This window comes from Mytilus galloprovincialis, chromosome 9, assembly GCF_965363235.1.
Source record: "Mytilus galloprovincialis chromosome 9, xbMytGall1.hap1.1, whole genome shotgun sequence".
Lineage (NCBI taxonomy): Eukaryota > Metazoa > Mollusca > Bivalvia > Mytilida > Mytilidae > Mytilus > Mytilus galloprovincialis.
In genome coordinates, this window is record NC_134846.1 from 91,856,866 (window position 1) to 91,883,636 (window position 26,771).

General features: G+C 34.6%; 1 protein-coding gene across 1 annotated transcript; it reads right to left on the minus strand.

Annotated features, from left to right (window-relative positions):
* Positions 1-513: 513 nt before the first annotated feature.
* LOC143046877 (uncharacterized) lies at positions 514-2,199 on the minus strand. Its single transcript, XM_076219937.1, has one exon. It carries the CDS (start codon positions 2,197-2,199, stop codon positions 514-516), a length of 1,686 nt encoding a protein of 561 aa, XP_076076052.1.
* Between the last annotated feature and the right edge of the window lie 24,572 nt (positions 2,200-26,771).

Sequence of the window (26,771 nt, forward strand, 5' to 3'; positions counted from 1 at the left end):
TTTTAAGGCAGATTGTGAGCTTAAATGAACGGTGACCCTATTTTTTATTTCTTCTTTCTATTCAGTATACGATAGAGTTGATTTATAAAAAAATATAGCAAAATCCTAAAAAAAATAATATGATTTATACCCGCGAACCCCTTAAACTTCACACCAAATCTCATCAATTAATATGAATTAAAATTCAAACTAAACTAAAGGAATATAAGAGTATGTGAGATCAACATTAATTAGACTGGAACCCAACAACACAATAAAAACAAATAACAAACATCTATTCATTTGCCTACATTTCTTCCAACATTCAAACCACATATCACCACTGAAGAACATATGGGTATGTGAACATTAATTAGTAACCCAACACTAACAATACACTTAAAACATCTGTACACTTGTCTATCTTTCCTTTAACATAGATCTGTACACTTGCTTAGTTTAACTCTGCCATTCAAACTTCACTTCAAATTCCACAACATGTATTATGTGTATTACAATTACTTGATGTGTAATTTATCTGTGATATAAATTAAATTTTGCCAAGTATGTACAAAGGTGATCACAAATAAAACCTGATGACTCATTGGGATTAAAACAAATACACATAGGATTCTCAAGTCCATCCTCTTCACTAATCAGTACTTTACCATTCTGTCCATCTTTTGATATTACTATTATTTTATTATTCCATATGTCTGCTACAATAATGTTACCATAATTATCTATACAAAGTCCTTCTGGTCCCTTTAAATCCTGTGTATATTGCCAGATCTGTTTACCTGAGCCATCATAACAGCATACTGCTTCACCAACACCATCACTATAGATTACTCTGTCATTACAATAAACAAGCTGAGTCAGGCGTGATTTACTCTTAACCTGTATTGAATTTAGTGTATTACCTTCAAAGTCTATAATACGAATTTCACCATCATCAAAACCTACAGACAGAGAATTATTAGAGAATGATAGTCCCAAACATTCTTTTTCTAATGTGATAAACTCGATAACTGTATCATTCTCCGTATTGATAATCTTAATGACTTTCTCATGAGGATAAGTCATGGCAACAGTGTTCTGGTTGATCTGTGTGACACTCCTCGGTACACCAGGTATAGGTAACTGTTTTTGAAGTTTGCCATCAGAACTAAGTAGGTAAACTCGACCGCCCCCTTTCACTATTATAAATCTTCCATCCATCAGACAAATCATATCACATATTGGACTCCTCCAGTTGATCTCTATCTTTGTCTCAATATTCATTTCCATGTTGTTTATGTTGGATTGTTCTTGTGATTTAACTTGTGCTCCCCTCTTCACACTCTTGTCTATATTCATGACTATGTCTGTTTTTATAACAATGACTTCTCCTAAGGATTCTAATGATTCTAATTTGTTCAGTATATTTTCTATTTCATCATTTTGCTTCAAATTCATGTCAAATTCTTTGGTCCTCTCATCATTTTCAAGATCTTCAACATATCGTTGACATTGATGTACTTGTTGTTCAATCTTATGTTCACCAAGAAATGATTGTAGTTTAGAAGTATTCGTTGTGACTGTTTGTAAATTCCTTTTTATTTTCTTCAAGTTTTCCTTTTTCCATTCAATTTCAGAAAGGAAATTAGTTGCTTCTGATTTTTCCTGATTTAAAATAGTATCTATTTCTTGGGACAATTTTTTCTCAAGGTGGTCTAAATGTTTATTAATTTCCTTACGAATTTCTTTTATTGACTTTTTTATACTTTCACACTGATTTTCACCTCTTTTAATGTTTTTGGATTTGGTTTTAATTAATGTTTCCAATACATTTAAGATATCATTTATGTTTGTCTCTACAGATTTCTTTGATTTTTCAATTTTCGTTTTTTCCACGACACCTGCTAAACTTTTTATTCCAGTACATCTTGAATGACTGGTTGAAATACATTCATCACAGCAAGGCATTAAATGACCAGGACAGTACAAAATAAGGTCTTGACCATGTTTGTCACATTCTGTTTTAATGGCTTGGAAGGATGGTTTATAACTTTTGATATCGATGGTCTTATGATCACATGATCCTTTGAATCTTTTATGATGACCAGAACATATTGAACATAATCCTTCATCACAGTTGTAACACCAGACTTCAGCTTTAGTGTTTTCTTCTCCTTTGTGACAAGGTCCACATGGTATAGAATTGATATTGAATTCCATGACCTAACCATTAACAAATAAAAATGTACGTTAACTAACTTGCTTAACAAATTCCTTATAGTTTAGTCATAACTTTTCTGAAACATGTTGAAAGCTGTTAAAAATCAAAAAGGCTCAAAAGTATATCCATATCCAGACAAGTAGTCAAGAGTTCAACTCAGGGGTGTAAAAGCAGTTACAGGGGAGGTTAGTTCAACTCAAGGACATAAAAGCAGTTACAGGGGAGGTTAGTTCAACTCAAGGACATAAAAGCAGTTACAGGGGAGGTTAGTTCAACTCAAGGACATAAAAGCAGTTACAGGGGAGGTTAGTTCAACTCAAGGACATAAAAGCAGTTACAGAGGAGGTTAGTTCAACTCAGGGATGTTCAACTCAAGGACATAAAAGCAGTTACAGGGGAGGTTAGTTCAACTCAGTGATGTAAAAGCAGTAACAGGGGAAGTTAGTTCAACTCAGGGATGTAAAAGCAGTTACAGGGGAGGTTAGTTCAACTCAAGGACATAAAAGCAGTTACAGGGGAGGTTAGTTCAACTCAGGGATGTAAAAGCAGTTACAGGGGAGGTTAGTTCAACTCAAGGACATAAAAGCAGTTACAGGGGAGGTTAGTTCAACTCAAGGACATAAAAGCAGTTACAGGGGAGGTTAGTTCAACTCAGGGATGTAAAAGCAGTTACAGGGGAGATTAGTTCAACTCAAGGACATAAAAGCAGTTACAGGGGAGGTTAGTTCAACTCAGGGATATAAAAAGCAGTAACAGGGGAAGTTAGTTCAACTCAGGGATGTAAAAGCAGTTACAGGGGAGGTTAGTTCAACTCAAGGACATAAAAGCAGTTACAGGGGAGGTTAGTTCAACTCAGGGATGTAAAAGCAGTTACAGGGGAGGTTAGTTCAACTCAAGGACATAAAAGCAGTTACAGGGGATGTTAGTTCAACTCAGGGATGTAAAAGCAGTAACAGGGGAGGTTAGTTAAACTCAGGGATGTAAAAGCAGTTACAGGGGAGTTTAGTTCAACTCAAGGATGTAAAAGCAGTTACAGGGGAGGTTAGTTCAACTCAGGGATGTAAAAGCAGTTACAGGGGAGGTTAGTTCAACTCAAGGACATAAAAGCAGTTACAGGGGAGGTTAGTTCAACTCAAGGACATAAAAGCAGTTACAGGGTAGGTTAGTTCAACTCAGGGATGTAAAAGCAGTAACAGGGGAGGTTAGTTCAACTCAAGGACATAAAAGCAGTTACAGGGGAGGTTAGTTCAACTCAGGGATGTAAAAGCAGTAACAGGGGAGGTTAGTTCAACTCAGGGATGTAAAAGCAGTTACAGGGGAGGTTAGTTCAACTCAAGGACATAAAAGCAGTTACAGGAGAAGTTAGTTCAACTCAGGGATGTAAAAGCAGTAACAGGGGAGCTTAGTTCAACTCAGGGATGTAAAAGCAGTTACAGGGGAGGTAAGTTCAACTTAAGGACATAAAAACAGTTACAGGGGAGGTTAGTTCAACTCAGGGATGTAAAAGCAGTAACAGGGGAGGTTAGTTCAACTCAGGGATGTAAAAGCAGTTACAGGGGAGGTTAGTTCAACTCAAGGACATAAAAGCAGTTACAGGGGAGGTTAGTTCAACTCAGGGATGTAAAAGAAGTAACAGGGGAGGTTAGTTCAACTCAGGGATGTAAAAGCAGTAACAGGGGAGATTAGTTCAACTCAGGGATGTAAAAGCAGTAACAGGGGAGGTTAGTTCAACTCAGGGATGTAAAAGCAGTAACAGGGGAGGTTAGTTCAACTCAGGGATGTAAAAGCAGTAACAGGGGAGGTTAGTTCAACTCAGGGATGTAAAAGCAGTAACAGGGGAGGTTAGTTCAACTCAGGGATGTAAAAGCAGTAACAGGGGAGGTTAATTCAACTCAGGGATGTAAAAGCAGTAACAGGGGAGGTTAGTTCAACTCAGGGATGTAAAAGCAGTAACAGGGGAGGTTAGTTCAACTCAGGGATGTAAAAGCAGTAACAGGGGAGGTTAGTTCAACTCAGGGATGTAAAAGCAGTTACAGGGGAGGTTAGTTCAACCCAAGGACATAAAAGCAGTAACAGGGGAGGTTAGTTCAACTCAGGGATGTAAAAGCAGTTACAGGGGAGGTTAGTTCAACTCAAGGACATAAAAGCAGTAACAGGGGATGTTAGTTCAACTCAGGGATGTAAAAGCAGTTACAGGGGAGGTTAGTTCAACTCAAGGACATAAAAGCAGTTACAGGGGAGGTCAGTTCAACTCAGGGATGTAAAAGCAGTTACAGGGGAGGTTAGTTCAACTCAGGGATGTAAAAGCAGTAACAGGGGAGGTTAGTTCAACTCAGGGATGTAAAAGCAGTAACATGGGAGGTTAGTTCAACTCAGGGATGTAAAAGAAGTAACAGGGGAGGTTAGTTCAACTCAGGGATGTAAAAGCAGTAACAGGGGAGGTTAGTTCAACTCAGGGATGTAAAAGCAGTAACAGAGGAGGTTAGTTCAACTCAGGGATGTAAAAGCTGTAACAGGGGAGGTTAGTTCAACTCAGGGATGTAAAAGCAGTAACAGGGGAGGTTAGTTCAACTCAGGGATGTAAAAGCAGTTACAGGGGAGGTTAGTTCAACTCAGGGATGTAAAAGCAGTATCAGGGGAGGTTAGTTCAACTCAGGGATGTAAAAGCAGTAACAGGGGAGGTTAGTTCAACTCAGGGATGTAAAAGCAGTAACAGGGGAGGTTAGTTCAACTCAGGGATGTAAAAGCAGTAACAGGGGAGGTTAGTTCAACTCAGGGATGTAAAAGCAGTTACAGGGGAGGTTAGTTCAGCCCAAGGACATAAAAGCAGTAACAGAGCAGGTTAGGTCAACTCAGGGATGTAAAAGCAGTTACAGGGGAGGTTAGTTCAACTCAAGGACATAAAAGCAGTAACAGGGGAGGTAAGTTCAACTCAGGGTTGTAAAAGCAGTTACAGGGGAGGTTAGTTCAACTCAAGGACATACAAGCAGTAACAGGGGAGGTTAGTTCAACTCAAGGAAATAAAAGCAGTAACAGGGGAGGTTAATTCAACTCAAGGACATAAAAGCAGTTACAGGGGAGGTTAGTTCAAATCAGGGATGTAAAAGCAGTAACAGGGGAGGTTAGTTCAACTCAAGGTCATAAAAGCAGTAACAGGGGAGGTTAGTTCAATTCAAGGAGATAAAAGCAGTTACAGGGGATGTTAGTTCAACTCAGGGATGTAAAAGCAGTTACAGGGGAGGTTAGTTCAACTCAAGGACATAAAAGCAGTAACAGGGGAGGTTAGTTCAATTCAAGGAAATAAAAGCAGTTACAGGGGAGGTTAGTTCAACTCAGGGATGTAAAAGCAGTTACAGGGGAGGTTAGTTCAACTCAAGAAAATAAAAGCAGTTACAGGGGAGGTTAGTTCAACTCAGGGATGTAAAAGCAGTTACAGGGGAGGTTAGTTCAACTCAAGGAAATAAAAGAAGTTACAGGGGAGGTTAGTTCAACTCAGGGATGTAAAAGCAGTTACAGGGGAGGTTAGTTCAACTCAAGGAAATAAAAGCAGTTACAGGGGAGGTTAGTTCAACTCAGGGATGTAAAAGCAGTAACAGGGGAGGTTAGTTCAACTCAGGGATGTAAAAGCAGTAACAGGGGAGGTTAATTCAACTCAGGGATGTAAAAGCAGTAACAGGGGAGGTTAGTTCAACTCAGGGATGTAAAAGCAGTAACAGGGGAGGTTAGTTCAACTCAGGGATGTAAAAGCAGTCACAGGGGAGGTTAGTTCAACTCAGGGAAATAAAAGCAGTAACAGGGGAGGTTATTCAACTCAGGGATGTAAAAGCAGTAACAGGGGAGGTTAGTTCAACTCAGGGATGTAAAAGCAGTAACAGGGGAGGTTAGTTCAACTCAAGGAAATAAAAGCAGTTACAGGGGAGGTTAGTTCAACTCAGGGATGTAAAAGCAGTTACAGGGGAGGTTAGTTCAACTCAAGAAAATAAAAGCAGTTACAGGGGAGGTTAGGTCAACTCAGGGATGTAAAAGCAGTTACAGGGGAGGTTAGTTCAACTCAAGGAAATAAAAGCAGTTACAGGGGAGGTTAGTTCAACTCAGGGACATAAAAGCAGTAACAGGGGAGGTAAGTTCAACTCAAGGATCTAAAAGCAGATACAGGGGAGATAAGTTCAACTCAGGGACATAGAAGCAGTTACAGGGGAGGTAAGTTCAATTCAAGGACATAAAAGTAGTTACAAGGGAGGTTAGGTCAACTCAAGGACATAGAAACAGTTACAGGGGAGGTTAGTTTAACTCAAGGACATAAAGCAGTTACAGGGGATGTAAGTTCAACTCAAGGATATAGAAGCAGTAAAAGGGGAGGTAAGTTCAACTCAAGGACATAAAAGCAGTTACAGAGGAGGTTAGTTTAACTCAAGGAAATAAAAGCAGTTACAGGGGAGGTTAGATCAACTCAGGGATCTTAAAGCAGTTACAGGGGAGGTTAGTTCAATTCAAGGACATAAAAGCAGTTACAGGGGGGGGTTAGTTGAACTCAAGGACAAAACGCAGTTACAGGGGAGGTAAGTTCAACTCAAGGAGATAGAAGCAGTTACAGGGGAGGTTAGTTCAATTTAAGGACAAAAAAGCAGTTACAGGGGAGGTAAGTACAACTCAAGGAGATAGAAACAGTTACAGGGGAGTTTAGTTCAACTCAAGGAAATAAAAGCAGTTACAGGGGAGGTTAGGTCAACTGAAGGACATAAAAGCAGTTACAGGGGATGTAAGTTCAACTCAAGGACATAGAAGCAGTTACATGGGAGGTTAGTTCAATTTAAGGACATAAAAGCAGTAACAGGGGAGGTAAGTTTAATTCAAGGACATAAAAGCAGTTACAGGGGAGATTAGTTCAACTCAAGGATGTAAAAGCAGTTACAGAGGAGGTTAGTTCAACTCAAGGATGTAACAGCAGTTACAGGGGAGGTTAGTTCAACTCAAGGAAATAAAAGCAGTTACAGGGGAGGTTAGTTCAACGCAAGGAAATAAAAGCAGTTACAGAGGAGGTTAGTTCAACTCAATGATGTAAAAGCAGTTACAGGGGAGGTTAGTTCAACTCAAGGAAATAAAAGCAGTTACAGGGGAGGTTAGTTCAACTCAAGGAAATAAAAGCAGTTACAGGGGAGGTTAGTTAAACTCAAAGAAATAAAAGCAGTTACAGGGGAGGTTAGTTAAACTCAAGGAAATAAAAGCAGTTACAGAGGAGGTAAGTTCAACTCAAGGAAATAAAAGCAGTTACAGGGAAGGTTAGTTCAACTCAAGGACATAAAAGCAGTTTCAGGGGAGTTTAGTTCAACTCAAGGATGTAAAAGCAGTTACAGAGGAGGTTAGTTCAACTAAAGGACATAAAAGCAGTTACAGAGGAGGTTAGTTCAACTCAAGGAAATAAAAGCAGTTACAGGGGAGGTTAGTTCAACTCAAGGACAAAAAGCAGTTATAGGGGAGGTTAGTTCAATTCAAGGAGATAGAAGCAGTTACATGGGAGGTCAGTTCAACTCAAGGATGTAAAAGCAGTTACAGGGTAGGTTAGTTCAACTCAAGGACATAAAAGCAGTTACAGAGGAGGTTAGTTCAACTCAAGGAAATAAAAGCAGTTACAGGGGAGGTTAGTTCAACTCAAGGACAAAAAGCAGTTATAGGGGAGGTAAGTTCAATTCAAGGAGATAGAAGCAGTTACATGGGAGGTCAGTTCAATTCAAGGACATAAAAGCAGTTATAGGGGAGGTAAGTTCAATTCAAGGAGATAAAGCAGTTACAGGGGAGGTTAGTTCAACTCAAGGAGATAGAAGCAGTTACAGGGGAGGTTAGTTCAATTCAAGGACATAAAAGCAGTTACAGGGGAGGTTAGTTCAACTCAAGGACATAAAAACAGTTACAGGGGAGGTTATGATGGTGATTACGTGAAATGTTATTTTTGCCATGTCATACTGTGATATATTTTTTAATTGAGTTTAACCTCACGCTCTTGAAAACTAGAGCATGGACATGTTATATTAAAGTGTGATGTTTTTAAAGCATAAACATATTGCTGCAATTTTGAAGGGGTATTTTTTTCTTAATTTTGAAAAGTCATTCAAAGTAGCTGGAAGTTTCTTACTTTATTTTCGCAAATATTGCAACTATATAATATAATACCTGAATGTAAGAAAATCATATGATATATAGGTGGTGTCCTTTAAGACATTCTACCCCCTCCTGTTTGAAAACATTGAAACGGATGAGATCCCCACCTCTCAACTATATATCGCTCGTGTATGTAATAATGTTTTAGATCTTTACGAGAGAAATATATGTATAACTGAAAAATTATTACACCAGGATTTTCGATATCACAAACTAGTCAAAACATTTACTAAATTTTATCACCGGTATAAGGACATCATTTGTAAATATAGCTCAACATGCAGACTTCTTATTCTTTCAGGTATTTCACATCCAATGTTTTATGGAAATATTCTTTATAAAGCCAAAAAATGTCAGTATTCACCTCAGTAGCTAACAAAACCTTTAAATAGACTTATTAAGAAGGGATAAAGTTACGATACTGTTGTCAGGTAAATAAAGATTGCATATTTTGGCGTTAATATTGATTCAATTATAGGGTCTATGCATCGGAACTAAACACATTTTTTTTAAAACCAGTTGTTGGCATGACACGGGTCATGCTCTTCTCATATATGTTATGATGGTATGATACTAAACCCATCACGGGAAGGATTGTGCCTGATATTCATATGATGAAGACATAATCTTTCAGTCAGTTTAATTGAAGTCTGGAGCTGGTATGTCAGTTAACTACTAGTAGTCTGATGTTATTTATGTATTATTGTCATTTTGTTTATTTTCTTTGGTTAAATCTTCTGACATCAGACTCGGACTTCTCTTGAACTGAATTTTAATGTGCGTTTTGTAATGCGTTTACTTTTCTGCATTGGCTAGAGGTATAGGGGGAGGGTTGAGATCTCATAAACATGTTTAACCCCGCCGCATTTTTGCGCCTGTCCCAAGTCAGGAGCCTCTGGCCTTTGTTAGTCTTGTATTATTTTAACTTTTACTTTCGTGTGTACAATTTGGATTTAGTATGGCGTTCATTATCACTGAACTAGTATATATATTTGTTAAGGGGCCTGCTGAAGGACGCCTCCGGGTGTGGGAATTTCTCGCTGCATTGAAGACCTGTTGGTGACCTGCTGCTGTTGTCTGCTCTATGGTCGAGTCGTTGTCGTCACATTCCCCATTTCCATTCTCAATTTTAAATTGTACATTCATGTATGGGACTATAAAACTGATCAAATGAAATGTAAGGGAGTTCCTGGGGTCAACCCACTCCCTCCTGTTTTGGAACTGTGAAACAGTTGGGATTCCCACCTCTAAACTATATATATATAATCAAGTATAGGACAATATAACTAATCAAATGAAATATAGGGGGAGTCCCTGGGGACAACCCACCACTCCTTTTTGGGAACTTTGAAACGGACGAGATCCCCACCCCTAAACCATATATTCAAGTATGGTTTTGTCTAATGCTAATTTCGTTTCTGTGTCTATTACATTTTAATATTGTGTCATCATTCGTCTCTTAAATTTAATGCGTTTCCCTCCGTTTTGGTTTGTGACCCGGAGTTGGTTTTTCTATGGATTTATGAGTTTTTAACATCGGTATACTACTGTTGCCTTTATTTATGGGACAATATATTATAAATCAAATAAAACATATTGGGAGTCCCTGTGGTCACTGTACTCCCTCTTCGAAATGGTCGAGATCCCCACCATTAAACCATATATACTCATGTTTTGTACTATATGACAAATAAAATTAAATATAGGGGGAGTTCCTATGGTCACCCTGCCCCCTCCTGTTTTATAACTTAGAAACTGATGAGATCCCAACCCCTTAACCATTCATACTCATGACTGGGACAATTTAACTAATCAAATGAAATATAGGGGGACTCCCTTGGGTCAACCCACCCCTCCTGTTTGTGAAATTTGAAACGTGAAAGATCCCCACCCCTAAGCCATATATACTCATGTTTTGTACTATATGTCAAATAAAATGAAATATACGGTGAGTCCCTGTGGTCACCCTACCCCTCCTGTTTGATAACTTGTCCCCTCCTGTTTGAGAACTTGGAAACGGTCGAGATCCCCACCCCTCAATCATATATATTCATATTTCATATTAAATAAACATAATTATTATACCATACATATATTTTTAACAATTCTATTGGGTAAAACGTTATCACGTGACATGGAATAATTCAGATGTTTTTCATTCAATTGCAAGGAAGGACGAATAACCCTAAAAATTTCCACCAGCGGTGAATAACCCTATTTTTCACCTGCGAATAACCTTATGAGTTTGCTGTTTTGTACTTGAGTTATCTCCCATAAAATTGATGACACAGACGTAAATAAACAAAATAGCAGTGTTCACGTTACCCTGGAAGCTAACCGAGAGACGAGGAAATACGGCATTAGACATGAATAGAGTGCCAGCTGATGATGTCTCTTGTAAAGTAACGGTTCTTTTCAGGGCCATCAATATTTTCATAAAAAGATTCTACCATTGTTGTACATTTTAGAAATTCTAGAATACAAATGTATTTTCAAACGTCAGCTTGTGTTTGTTATGTAAAGTTTAAAGAATATAGAAAGTGTTCGAAAGGCCTTTCCACTGTTAGGTCGGTATAATAAAACAATTGTGGCTCCTTAGAATCGATGAATATCCAAAATCTTCAACCCTTAAAAGTTGTTTCACTTCGGAATGCGCCCTCATTGAAAAAAACCTTCTCGTAATGACAATTTTGGATATTCACCTTTTCATTGGGCCATAATTGTATAATGTACAATATATTACAAGCTCTTACAAAGTCAACTTGTACTACTAACAGTCAACTAATACCAACGTTAACAACCAACAAGAACAACTGCAATCATTGCAAACTTGTACCACTGCAGCACACCATTACAATTATACATTGATATATGCGTTACTTTTGAAAACCTTGATAACATATACATTATTTGCCTTAATAGTTAATTGATTAGATAAACATAAATGTACGATATATGAATGTTTAATGTATGTTCTTTTAAATTTATAAAAACAGAATTGAATCAACATTGACAGAGATTTCATAATTACATTTGCCTTGGTTTTTGGTTAACTGCCTTCAGCGTTTACAGCGCTTTGATTTGAATTAGATACATTGACAGCAAAAAGTGCCCTTTTGTCTATAGGTTGCACCTTGTAAAAACAGCTGTTTCTAAAAACACGCCTCTTTTGGGGACATCTTGAATATTTATAGAAAATAAATTTTGTTTACATACTGGTTCCCAGTTATGCTTTCTGTGTTCCATCTCACAGAGACATAACTTGGGAATGTTACCAGTAAATAAAGATGTGCATATTGTTTACATTGAAACCTGTGGTAACCTTTCATTCGAGGTAGGGGTAGTTAGAAAATTAGTGTAAGTTTAAACTCTGAGAAGTTCAGGGCATATAAACGTTGAAAATATGCCGCACAGCCCTATATTTTGACCTTTGACAAAAAATTGTGGTGCATATGAACTTTCAATTCTAGGATATGATTGTTTTCAATACTTCATAGTAAAAGTGGTACAGTTTTAGCCGTAAAAGGAGTTCCTATGGGAAATTGCATTGTCAATATTTACAGAAATGCAGCCTATAATCATGATAATTGATAGAAAATGGGTTATTTTCCCAAAAAATTCCCGGCATTTAGAGCATATTTATGTAAAGAAATATCTTTAAATAAAAAAATCACTTCAATCCATCTTTAGAGAGTGTTTTGAATTAATAGATGAGCATAAAGATTCAAAAGGTCAAATAATCATTATAAATATTAATTTGAGAGTTTAATCTATTCACTTATAAACATATACGCTCCGAATATAGAGTCCGAACAAACTATCTTTTTCCAAAAAATTAATTTATAAACAAAATGCAAAAAGGAACAATTATTTCAAAGGAGACATCAATGATGCCCTTGAAAGTTTAGATAGAATCTCTTTAAACGTTCAGTCGTGTGACTTTTCATGAATTCTTATTTAAAGCACCCCCCATCAAGAATTTTGCATACAATCACAATCTGTCTAAACTGCAACTAGAGGCTAGCGATATTGGATAATTATAGCCGTATTCTTGATAAGCAAGGGTATGAATGCAATTTAAGCAAAACAATAAAAATAATGTGTCCATTCATATCCTTGCTGTTACTCATGAACCATGTAACTAAAGCTTTTCAAGTTAAGGCATGTTGTAACTGATGACAAAATGGAGATCAAGTTCTATATTGACAGTTTTCACTTTCACCGTGCAGAATTTGTGGTTCTTGAAAGATTGAAAAACGGTCTTTCTAGTCATGTCCATGCTTTGACTCATGAACAGTTACTGTTCAACTCAATTTTTTTTAATTTTAATATGGTGTTACTGTAACTGATAACAAAATGGAGGCTAACCACTGATCGTGTTTATTATCAAAATACGCAAAAGAACCGGCTACTTCAGGTTGCAAGTCAAGTTAAAGTTCAAAAATTGGAAACTATCTGAATTTTGGAGCAAATGACCTTCTTGAGACAGATGTACCCATATCAGTTTCACTCTGAACAATGAAATAAAGCTTCTATCTATCAGTCACCAAATTACACATTATGAGAGTACAAGGGGAGAGGATGTGGATTTTCTATAAACATATGTTAAGCCTTGAATCAAAACAAGGGTACATAATCCTTAACAAGATTTATATTCCAGCCTATACACTTTATATATAATGTATGTCTAATAACATATAAGTGATAGCATACCGATGAACTGCTAAATCTTCAGGCCTGGAGCTCAATTTTTTTTAAATTTTTAGTTAGATTCTGTTTGCCTGTAGATATGATTTTTACAGGCTCGAGGGCAATTTTTCAAGCCTCGGCTGCCTTGGCTGCCACTCAGCGTGAAGACTGAATTATACCGTATGTCTGTTGTGGCCCTCCAGATGTCATTTGAATATTTTTGTTTCTAGTTTGCTGTCTCCATGAGGTTTACCCAACTTGTTGTTTTATTCTATTTAAAAAAAAAATGACACGAACTATCAACTATAAGCCTTGTTACTTCATGGCCTTTAACTTTGTCAAAATAGAATGATAAAATGGTTTTTACAATAATATATACCTCTTTATTTAGGAATTGTCCACATCATCTGTATATAGGTTTCTATGTCTTCATTTTCTAAAAAGTCGGTTATAAGGAAGTTAATTAGGACATGTTATTACATGATCCATGTTATAAATAAATATTTAAAGGACATTTATTTATAGAGCATACACATTCCAGTTAACCAGTAACATTTAAAAGACACAATTTTGAATACAATATAATGATTATTATCTTACCTCTAAAGTTCAAATTAAAAAAGCTTTGGTTGAGAAATCCTTGTTTGATCATAGTTTTTATACGCCCGTTTATGGCACGTATTATGGTATTCCGCTGTCTGTCTATCCGTCGTCCACATGTCGTACAATAACTCACAAAAGCTTAATCCAGTTTGTATGAAACTTTGGTTGATTGAATATATATCTATTGACGTGAGCTCCCTTTTGATTTTTATAAATTTAAGATTTTAGGTTTCTGAGTTTTGGGGTTTTATTCTTTAAAAAAAAGGGGGGGATTTTCCATTTTTTTTGTACAATAATTCAAAAATGTTTTGAGCTGTTCCCATGAAACTTTGTAGAATTGTTTATATTTATTGACTAAAGCTCCCTTTCGATTTTTAAAAATTTTAGATTTTACGTTTCCGAGTTATGAGATTTTATTCATAAAAAACAGGGGATATTCCAGTTTTCGGACAATAAGTCAAAAGTGCTTTGAGCAGATTTCATGAAACTTAGTCTAATTGTTTATTTTAATTGACTTTAAGCTCCCTTTTGATTTTAATAAATTTTAGATTTTACGTTTACGAGTTATGAGATTTTATTCATTAAAAAGGGGTTATTTTTCACTTTTCGGACAATAACTCAAAATTGCCTCAGGCATAGATTACCTTAGCTGTTTTTGGCAAAACTGTTAGAAATTTTGGTCCTCAATGCTCTTCAACTTCGTACCTTATTTTGCCTTTTTAACTCTTTTGGGTTCGAGCGTCACTGGTGAGTCTTTTGTAGACGAAACGCGCGTCTGGCGTATATACAAAGTTTAGTCCTGGTATCTATGATGTTTTTATTTATTGAGCATATTTCATGAAACTTTGGTGACTTAGTCTGGTTTATATCTATAAAAATAACCTCCCTTTATCATTTTTTTTATAGATTTCTGATATAACATATTGAGGAGTAATAGAACTCTATTCGTTGAAAAAAGCGACGGGCGTATCATGCGCTCATGGCGCAGCTCTTTATTAAGAATTTACAATTGTATAATGCTTTTTAAAAGATTTTAGATAAAGATATTCTGTCACAAATGTCCTCATGCTGAATCTGTTTTCATTCTTTTTTAAAACCATTCAAGCTTATTTTCTAACCTATGTTTATTCTATAAAACAGACTATATACTGCATGCTTTCAATGAGACAGCAACCTAGCAAAAAAAATATATTGAGATTAATGATCAGTGTTCCAAATTTTTTACATCAGATAATTTACAGCAAGGACTAAAGATGGCTCAAATCTCAATGATGTCTAGTTGATCATGTGAAACCTGAAGGAAAACCTTCGTCTCAGTGCTTGCAATTCAAAGTCACATTGAATTTATAAAGCAAATGTGTATTTTTTGGATAATACAAAAATTGATTAAAGAATACTAATACCACACTCTCCTAAATACCACATCAACCATCATTCAGTGACACGTTTGCAGCTTACTACATAGAGGCATATTTTGTGGTCAGAATAAACCAGTTTTTCTTGAACACAAACCTTTCTCTTTGCCGATAGTAGCATGAACTAAAATAATGTTGATCAACAGATATACTGTTTTAAAAGATAATAATTTCAATTCTCCTGTTTGGTGTATCTTTATATCATCACAACTATATGTTGATGTCACTTTAAGATCTCTAAAATTGTTGATTTAAGTTCATTTTGTCAGCCATTAGTTATGCGTATTTTAAATTTTAGATGTGGGATATGTAAAATGTTGTATTCAGTATACGTATAATTGAATTAATTAAATTGGCCAAGTGGTCTAGATTGTTTGACACAGCGAAGGTAGTGTTGTCTTGATATCCAAAAAAGTAAAATCACAAAAATATTGAACTATGAGGAAAATTCAAAACGGAAGTCCATAACCAAATGACAAAATCAAATGGTAAAAGACGTCAAATGAATGGACAACAACTGTTATATTCCTGACTTGGTGCAGGCATTTTCAAATGTGTAAATTGGTAGATTGAACTTGGTTTTATAGCACTAAACCTTTCACTTGTATGACAGTCGCATCAAGTTCTATTATAATTACAACGATGCCTGAACAAAACAGATTTGATAGGTAAAATTGTGAAAATAGTGGTACAGCAGTCATCACCGTGTTACAATCTCAATCTGAACAAAAACAAACATATATTTAACAAAGAAGCACATATAAAAAAAGCAATTATAAAATTTAACAACCACATTCATTGCTTACTTATATATATGTTTTTTTTTTAAATCAACCCATAAATGATTGAAATATTTGGTGTCCTGTGACTTAATAGCAAGGTTTACATCAACTCTAGTGTAGAGTCACGTGTTTGAGTTCGAACCTGTTGAGAGAATAATTCGATTTAAAGGGCTTGACCGTTAAATCACGTTATCAAAGGAAGACAAGACTTGCTACAGTTCATGCACAGGTCAATGTAACGCGCATGTCTTAATTCGATTACACGGCATATCAATTTTACCAGCTAAAGCACTCCTCACAATATTTTGAATGCACGGTCTGCTAGGAAGTAACTATATATATCTAAGGTCAGATTGTTGAGTTTATTTTACGCATAATTATTGTAAATACTTATCTTAATAATTTTTCAATTTCAACTGATTGTTGATTAATTAATTTCAAATCGGTCACATTCAATTTGATAATTTATAAATTATTGGACAATTTACTAAAGCAAGGATTTATATATAGTATACAAATCTTTGTCTAAAGTTATTATAATACGAGCGAATTTATTTTAATTTATTTTTATGATTGTATAATAAATTTTTGATTCGCATAATTTTTAATTCCAGTTATATTGATATTTTTGTATCTTTTTATCGAGGTATTAAAATATGAAAACTAGGTTCCAGGTATTTCTATTCAATTTACATTTCGTAATGCAGATTAAATGGTAATGTTACATTATCAGGTATGTTTAACTATTATTTAATAATGAGGTTGTCTTGTGAGACATTAACACCATCAAATGCAATAATTAATTTATGGTACCATTTACTGTTCTTTAGCGTGTTTAGGACAGCAGTAAATCGTAAATTATATTTCAAAGTTGAGCATCCGTTTAAAAGAAACTAGTTGATAAAATTTGATACGGCAGCTAATAATGTCTTTATAACCGATTGTTTTTCAGTCAGCCAAATTGCGTTGCACATATACAGCGACATATAATACAATATGTCTCTGATATTTATATTTAATAATTTTATTTCAAATAATATTCATTCATATTTTGAAGTAATGTCTTTATAACCGATTGTTTTTTCGGTTATCCAAATTTCATTGCACACATTTTGATATTTATTTAGTGTATTGAAATTAAGGATTTGTATAGTTGTATATTGTTTTAATTATATTTGTTCATATTGACATGTATTGTAAGGTTTATGATGCCTGAGAAGTAAAGGCGTTAAAAGAGGTGTTATAATTGGGGTAAAGAAAACGGCTTTAGCCACCTGTGAGGTCAAAATAGCTACGCATCGGAAACAGAAACTGAAAATTTGTTATCTAGGATTATTTCATTCATCAGCAGGACCTTTTATATGTATGTCAGTCAGAGAAGTGGCAGTATGCCTTATCTAAATACATCAATAAAAAAGGTACTTCTTTTATTCTTTAATTTTAATGTAACTAATTCAGTACATGACATTTTTAGCTTTAGCATTGATTTGAGTAGTAACATTTCGAGCATAATAAGAAAACGATTCTAAATGGCGGATACTATATTGATCCGGATTGCTTTTTACTATGAGAGACCATACCACGAATAAGAATAAGATTGATTTAGTAAATTGGTTTCTTATCTATATATCTCACCCCGATTAGAAAACATTTCAACATTGATTTATTTTATAATTACACTGAGAAGGTATAGTCCCGCAAGTCATTTTATATTCAGTGCATATTTTTAGTATGTGTATATATCACGAAGGAATTTTTACATTTTTCTCATTGTATCACTCTGACCACAAGTATACCTAAATTTGATTTATTTCACGCATCTTTATAAAAGAGAGAACCATTTCACTAATTTCAGAAACTAAATCTGCACTACTTGTGCGAAATATAAAAATAAATGGTATTTCGCAGCTATATAAAAATTCATCAACAAAATATCAATGATGATGCATTTTATATCAGATATTTATTTGACAACCAATTTGAATTAGGCAAGAGAGCAAAGAAGACTTGGAGCTAGCAGGGTTCAGGTCATAAGTTGGAAACGAGCTGTTTCGGTTAAGGAAAGCAATTTCACAGTCTTGTAATTGGGGACCAGTTGATTTAGATCTATGGATATTATTCATGTACCATGATCACAACAAATCATTCATGCCCTGTCTGTATTATGTATAAATAATGTGATCAAAACTAAGGTCTTGCACAAGGGTAAACCGTCATGACTCACAAAGCTTTTTTGCGCACGTTTTAATCGTGCCCAGAAAAATAAAATGCTACAGGTAATGGACAAGATAATCAATTGTTGATTTTCCAATATTTACATAAGCTGAAAATAGTATTGCCATGTGTTTGACGTTCAAGTCACGAATCTTTATTGTTTTTTTCGGGGTTTGTTTAAACTAGCTTTATTGGATTTTTCATATGAGTGAAACTAGTAGCTATTAATCCGGGATCCACTTGGTCATTTTTAACTTTAAAGTTTCCATTAGCCTCAAATTTTAGAAAATTGATCAGCAAGGCAAGATATTTTTACTACTATACTTGGAAAAAGGCTTCGTTGGTTTATGTCTGTCATATTTGTTTTTCGTAAACTGCTTTGTTATAAATTAGGTCGTTAGTTTTCTCGATTGAAATGTTTTATATTTTCCATGTCGGGACCTCTAATAGCAGACTATACGGTATGGGTTTTTATACGACCGCAAAATTTGAAAAAATTTTCGTCGTATATTGCTATCACGTTGGCGTCGTCGTCTGCGTCGTCGTCGTCGTCGTCGTCCGAATACTTTTAGTTTTCGCACTCTAACTTTAGTAAAAGTGAATAGAAATCTATGAAATTTTAAAACAAGGTTTATGACCACAAAAGGAAGGTTGGTATTGATTTTGGGAGTTTTGGTCCCAACATTGTAGGAATTAGGGGCCAAAAGGGGCCCAAATAAGCATTTTCTTGGTTTTCGCACTATAACTTTAGTTTAAGTTAATAGAAATCTATGAAATTTTGACACAAGGTTTATGACCACAAAAGAAAGGTTGGGATTGATTTTGGGAGTTTTGTTTTCAACAGTTTAGGAATTAGGGGCCAAAAAAGGGCCCAAATAAGCATTATTCTTTGTTTTCGCACAATAACTTTAGTTTAAGTAAATAGAAATCTATGAAATTTAAACACAAGGTTTATGACAATAAAAGGAAGGTTGGTATTGATTTTGGGAGTTTTGGTCCCAACAGTTTAGGAATAAGGGGCCCAAAGGGTCCAAAATTAAACTTTGTTTGATTTCATCTAAATTGAATAATTCGGGTTCTTTGATATGCCGAATCTAACTGTGTATGTAGATTCTTAACTTTTGGTCCCGTTTTCAAATTGGTCTACATTAAGGTCCAAAGGGTCCAAAATAAAACTTAGTTTGATTTTGACAAAAAATGAATCGGTTGGGTTCTTTGATATGCTGAATCTAAAAATGTACTAAGTTTCTTGATTATTGGCCCAGTTTTCAAGTTGGTCCAAATCGGGGTCCAAAATTAAACTTTGTTTGATTTCATCAAAAATTGAATAAATGGGGTTCTTTGATACGCCAAATCTAACTGTGTATGAAGATTCTGCATTATTTTTGGTCCTGTTTTCAAATTGGTCTACATTAAAGTCCAAAGGGTCCAAAATTAAACTTAGTTTGATTTTAACAAAAAATGAAATCTTGGGGTTCTTTGATATGCTGAGTCCAAACATGTACTTAGATTTTTTATTATGGGCCCAGTTTTCAAGTTGGTCCAAATCAGGATCTAAAATTATTATATTAAGTATTGTGCAATGGCAAGTCTTTTCAATTGCACAGTATTGCGCAATGGCAAGAAATATCTAATTGCACAATATTGTGAAATAACAAAAAAAAAATTTAATTAGAGTTATCTTTCTTTGTCCAGAATAGTAAGCAAGAAATATCTAATTGCACAATATTGTGTAATAGCAAGATTTTTTTTTAATTGGAGTTATCTTTCTTTGTCTAGAATCAACTTAAATCTTTGTTATATGCAATATACAATGTATATTCACTTTTTACTACCAACTGATAAATTAAAATAATCTTTACCATTCAGTGATAACAAGCAGTTTTTTTACATCTTAATATTTTATGATGTATTTAAATGAGTAGTTATTGTTGCAAACTCCATAAGAAATTTTAATTGAGATTAGTTTTGGAATAAGGGAAAGGGGGATGTGATTAGAAAAATTGGGTTCAATTTTTCTCATTTGAAATTTCATAAATAAAAAGAAAATTTCTTCAAACATTTTTTTGAGAGGATTAATATTCAACAGCATAGTGAATTGCTCTAAGAGAAAACAAAAATTTTAAGTTCATTAGAACACATTCATTCTGTGTCAGAAACCTATGCTGTGTCAACTATTTAATCACAATCCAAATTTAGAGCTGAATCAAGCTTGAATGTTGTGTCCATACTTGCCCCAACCGTTCAGGGTTCAACCTCTGCGGTCGTATAAAGCTACGCCCTGCGGAGCATCTGGTTCTAATTGTTGAAAGCCGTAAGGTTGACTATATTTGCTTACATTTACTTCATTTGTACTTTCAAGTGGATAGTTATCTCACTGGCAATTATAATCTTTTAATTAACACTAATAACGATTAGAGCAAAAATAGTATACACTTCTGCAAGTTACGTTTACAAACTTTATTACCAGATGCGTAGATCTCTGATAAAATTATCGTCTGAAAATTGTTGATATAAATTTACAACTTAAGCGAGTTTTTGTCTGGGTTAATGGTTTTCTTTAATCTTATGTATATCATTACAGAGGTCAAGAAAAGTCCAAATTAGTTAGGTGATGAATTGAATTTATTGCTTTTGTAGTTTAGATATTAAAGTTGTGTATATCTCAGACTATAAAATTGCTAATTAGTACGATTTTGTTATCTGAAAGAGAAACAACGTAATTGGGTTAAATACTGTGAACAGTTATACATGGAATTTTATGTATATACGTTTATTAGAGAATACTAGTTTTTGTAAGCAGTCATAAATGATTTGGCATAATAATTGTTGTCGAACGCCATACTCATGATATGCAATAAAACAAAAACAAAACAAAACAAAAACAAACAAAACAAAAACAAAACAAAAAACAAAAACAAAATTAAACAAACAAACAAAACAAAATATTACACGATACCAGTTTTAATGCCGTATTGACGAGCGCCCCTAAGACGGCTAATATTCCATCGGCTATTTTTAGAGTCAAATTTTGGGGGGTCTTAACTGCACCTCAGTTTTAAAAGTTTTTGTACATGGCAACACGATTCATTAACTGGTTTGAATTGACTTTGAACATGCTTTCAGTAACTGCGAGTACTCTTAGGTGGGTACTTGATGTCTTTAGTCTATTTGTTAGTTGTGTATTGTGTTTTATGTCGATCTAATGAGTCAAACCTACCTCAACTTTGTTTACTTTGTGTTGTTAACCGATGTCCCCGGTTACGGTAGGGATAAATTCTCACAAACTTGTTGTGTGTCGCAGTCTTTTATACTTGTTGTACGTTTAAATTGATTTATACTTAAATATGGGTTTGTTTTCTTGTTTGCCGGGACCCTTTGTTGCTATTATACTGTATGGACTATGTTTATTGGTGAATGCTGTACGGTGGTATATAGCTGTTTACGACCACGCTATTAAGTTTAAAAATAGTTCATGTCAGATCTTCTAGTTTATATATTTTCTGATAGTAAAAGTAGAATTCAGCCAATGGTAATATAAAAAGTATCAACCATATATCTGATTACAAGCATACATATAACAGTTGGCAAGTCAAATATTTTTTATCTGTTATCATATCAATTTTATTTATTTTTCTATATTGTAAATTACGAATCTAGAGCTGATTATTGATTGATTGTCAATTTAAGATATTTCATGTTTCCAAAAGCGTGCTTGGAAAGTGGGGTTTTCAATCACCAAAACTCCGTTGTTGCTCGGAAGTTTGTAGTTACTTATGGTTGTGTTCTCTTATACATTTTCGTATCACAATTTTTTAGCAAGGTCAAAGTGTTATGGGGCACTTTAAGTAAAGAGATAAACTAATCGTATGCTCATTTTTGAAGGGCCCTGCAATATTAAGTAATCCACTAAAATGAACATGACATCGGACAACCGTTCTATACGATAGGTCCTAACTTATAAGCGATTTGATTTTCTCCAAGATTTGTTACCTTAGTCAAATTTGCTTTGTTCAAATGTTACCACGATTGCAATACAAGCACAAGATTCCAAATAAGTGATTGAACCAAACTACAGTGAGAAGGAATATGTTATTTGTCAGATTTGAAAGCTATCTAATTTTATACAAGTTACAATTTTAATTTATGCTATTATCTATTTTCATCTATTTATTGTCTATCAAACGGCGAAGTAGGTTATTGGCTTCGGGAATCTGTTAGCTAGTAGTTACTGCGGTCAGATTCTTGTTATTACACAATATAACAATCAGAGTTATCTGTTATATCGACTCTCAATGTATGGTACTGGTTGGCGGTAACAAGTTCCAAAACATTCTTTGTGAAATGAGTGTTTTTGAACTTGTTTAGTGGCGGACTTTATAGGCTGCACCAGTACCGATGAACTTGATTTATCACTGTATTATTATTTCATTTAGGACATTAATCCATGTTATCTTTATTTTCACCTCAAACGAAATTTCTCATGTTAATTTTGGACATCTGTTGCCAGGGTTCAATTCAGCACCCCATTATATCAAAATTTTCATTTCATTTTAGTTTTTATTTGAATTTTAAATTTTATTTATCTATTTTATTTGCATTTTATTTACGGTTGCCCAAAGACCCTTTGTTTGTGGGTTGGTAACCGACAGAAGCCATGATCTTACTTCGCCAATAAAATATATTTTGACTTTAATAACGTCTTCTCTCTTATAATTCGATTTAAAAGGCTTGACCGTTAAATCACGTAATCAGAGGAAGACAAGACTTGCTACAGTCCATGCACAGGTCAATGTAACGCGCATGTCTTAATTCGATTACACGGCATATCAATTTTACCAGCTAAAGCACTCCTCACAATATTTTGAATGCACGGTCTGCTAGGAAGTAACTATATATATCTAAGGTCAGATTGTTGAGTTTATTTTACGCATAATTATTGTAAACCCACCCATCCCTCCTCTTATAATTTTTCGATATTGCTGTTTTATGTCTTATTTTACAGATTTCTGCTTGTTTTTAACCTTAACATAGAACTCCTGTCACGGCTTCTGGATTTACAACTCTTCGCCAGTCTATAAACACAATTAACCACAGTATGCCGTCCATCTGACGAGTGATAACGGATTAACAGTCATAGTGTACCGATAAATAATGTTATGACAGTCTTTTAGAAGAGTTCATCACTAGGGCGGACTTTATAGGCTGCACCAGTACCGATGAACTTGATTTATCACTGTATTATTATTTCATTTAGAACATTAATCCATGTTATCTTTATTTTCACCTCAAACGAAATTTCTCATGTTGATTTTGGACATCTGTTGCCAGGGTTCAATTCAGCACCCCATTATTTCAAAATTTTTATTTCATTTTAGTTTTTATTTGAATTTTGAATTTTATTTATCTATTTTATATGCATTTTATTTACGGTTGCCCAAAGACCCTTTGTTTGTGGGTTGGTAACCGACAGAAGCCATGATCTTACTTCGCCAATAAAATATATTTTGACTTTAATAACGTCTTCTCTCTTATAACAAACATTTGCATCTGCAATTTATCAGATGTAACATATTTGTGTTGAAATTTAGAGAATTGATGAATATGATGCTTTATTATATTAGTAAGGGGATACAAATCTAACTTGCTTAAGTAGATCCTTTTAGGTTTGGCTGAAAGACCTTTGTAAATATAAAAAAGAAGATGTTGTATGATTGCTGATGATTTATTCCAGTCAAGGTCGTTAAACACGTCCAGCATCATTGCCAATGAGACAAATCTCCACAAAAGACCAAATGAAACAGAAGTTCTGTTTCCTTGCCAGTCTTTTATATTTATTTATAGATTCATTTATTTTTTAGAACAGAAATACATTAAAATTTCCCACTAGTACTGAAAGATTCTAAATGTTTTGCTCAAATCTTGTATTTGTATGGATGAATATTGTATAAGTTGTCTGTAAATACAGACTCTCTCACAAATTATTTTAACAAACTGTAATTATTTTTTGTTAATGAGGTCTTTGCAAATTACAAATTTTGATATACATATAATACTCATTCTTCTTAATAATTTGGAGGAAATCTCTATGCATGGAGTGTTATTTTACAAATTTGTAGGAGTTTATCTACCTTTATATTAGTTTTGTTTCTATCTGTTACAGGAAACGTGCCGTTATTGTAATGAGGATTGGACAGAACATTTTGGTAAAAGATGTGAGGAAATAGAGAAGAAAGATGAAATTAAACTCAGGCTGCAATTGTAAGTTAAAAGTTATTTTTCATAAATGCACAAGTTGTTGACATTTGTCAATTCTTATGAAGTTTTGTATAAACAAAATGGTAATAACATGGGTTGTGAAATAAATGTTCTCGTTTCCTTTGTTAAGAGACTAAAACTGTGTTTGTTAACTCCCAATCTTCAATGTAACCTTTGTAAAAAGGCCTTTAAAATATTGAGATTTATCTGTAAACTTTTTTGAACCAAAGAGTATAAGGCTTTTTTTTCTCTAAATTTCTAAATTTCTTTTCCGTTTTGTAGTGAGGAGAAGATGACTGAAGCCAAGATAAGAACATGTCATAAATGTAAAGTAAAGTTCACTAAATCAGATGGCTGCAATAAAATGACATGTCGATGTGGAGCAAAAATGTGTTATATTTGTAGGAAGCCGAACGTAGGTTTACCGTATCACAAAACATTTGTTATATATATTTTTGGCCTTCCAAATACCGTTTCGATCCCTAACATCACTGAAGAGACATTTATTGTCGAAATCCGGATATGGTGTACTAAAGAAATATTGACACCGAATGTTTGTGGCACAACATCCTGTCCACAAGTTAACACATTTTTTTTTTCTGTGACGTATTAAATTTATATTAAGATCCATTTTGTTACAACTTGTGATCAATTTTATTTGGCAATCGCCAATGGCAGTCAGCAGGGTTAAAGAACATCAGTTGTTCGACCTGTTAGTCAAATGCGTTTTGTTTAAATATACTTTTTCACTCTTTTGGTCTTTTGGAAAATGTTGTTTGTGCTGTTTTTAGACCCTTCTACAACGAAATTTGTTTGACATGCACACGTATAAAAATTGCGGTTTTTATCCAACGCAGTCATAGGTTTGAACGTAGTTTTCAATTTAGACTCGTTTATATATATATATATATATATATAGCCCAGGTGGTCGTGTGGTCTAGCGGGACGGCTGCAGTGCAGGCGATTTGGTGTCACGATATCACAGTAGCATGGGTTCGAATCCCGGCGAGGGAAGAACCAAAAATTTGCGAAAGCAAATTTACAGATCTAACATTGTTGGGTTGATGTTTAGACGAGTTGTATATATATATAAATATATATATATATATATATATATGTAGGACTCAAATCTATGGTGGGTTCCAAATCTATGGCAGATTCCTAATCTATGGTAAATGTGACGCCATGCCATCCCAAATCTATGGCAAGTTTTGTAATTTCCTAATCTATGGCGGATTTATGTTGTTTCCAAATTTATGGCAAGTTTTGTGCAAATGAAAAACAATGCAGTACATTGTTTACCAATGACTTGTCATAAGCAAGTGGAAAAAATACGACAACGGGAGCATGTCTATAAATGTTTGTGAAATAAACATTTCATAATGGTCAACCAAAAAAAAAATCATAAATGATAAAAGCATATGCCTTAATACAGACTTCAAGATTAAAATGATGTGCTCTGTAAAAAATAAACATTCTTTAATCTGTGCATGGTACCTGTTTAACGAATTCATTAAACAAACTAATAAAACAAAGTCAGAATAATAACAAACCAGGAGGCCGCTAATTATAAAAAAAATAAATAAAAAAGTAACGGCCAAGAAAAATAACCAGTTTGAATTTTTCAAATAATATTATTTCAGCGATATCTTTAATACATCTTTTTTTTTATTTGCTGACGATTTAAATCAAATTTGTATCCGGTAATTTTATATATCATAGAAACTTTGCCAGCCGTAGACAGTAAACTACTACAAACTAAATATAGGAAGATGTGGTATGAGTGCCAATGAGACAACTGTCCATGCAAGTTACAATTTATAAGTAAACCAGTATAGGTCAAGGTACGGCCTTCAACACGCAGCCTTTGCTCACACTGAACAGCAAACTATAAAGGGCTCTAAAAATCCTTTTTCTAAAATATGCGTTACTCAAAATAGCGGCGCCATAATTCATCGCGGGACTCGGCAAGTACAGCGCATTTGGTCCATCTTCGGGATAATATGTTATATCTTCCTTTAAACCACCCGCAAATTGTTGCCAGGGTAATATCTTTATCTTGAATGGTGTTCAAATCAATGGGTTCCGCCATCGTTATCTGCGGCGAAGATGTAATATGGCGTTATATTCAATTGTGACAGTATACGGTACCCTTTCCACAAGATCTGCCATAGATTTGGAGTAAACAAAAATCTGCCATAGATTTGAGTTGTTTGGCGTTTGTAACGTCACATTTGCCATAGATTAGGAATCTGCCACAGATTTGGAACCCACCATAGATTTGAGTCCTACATATATATATAGCGGGACGGCTACAGTGCAGGCGATTTGATGTCACGATATCACAATAGCATGGGTTCGAATCCCGGCGAGGGAAGAACAAAAAATTTGCGAAAAAATGACTCTTCCTTAAAAGAAATTTTCCCATCACCTCCTGTTATTGCCTATCGCAGA

Bases quoted from the DNA above. Each gene is read 5' to 3' on its own strand.
- LOC143046877 (XM_076219937.1), bottom strand. From the start codon at position 2,199: ATGGAATTCAATATCAATTCTATACCATGTGGACCTTGTCACAAAGGA.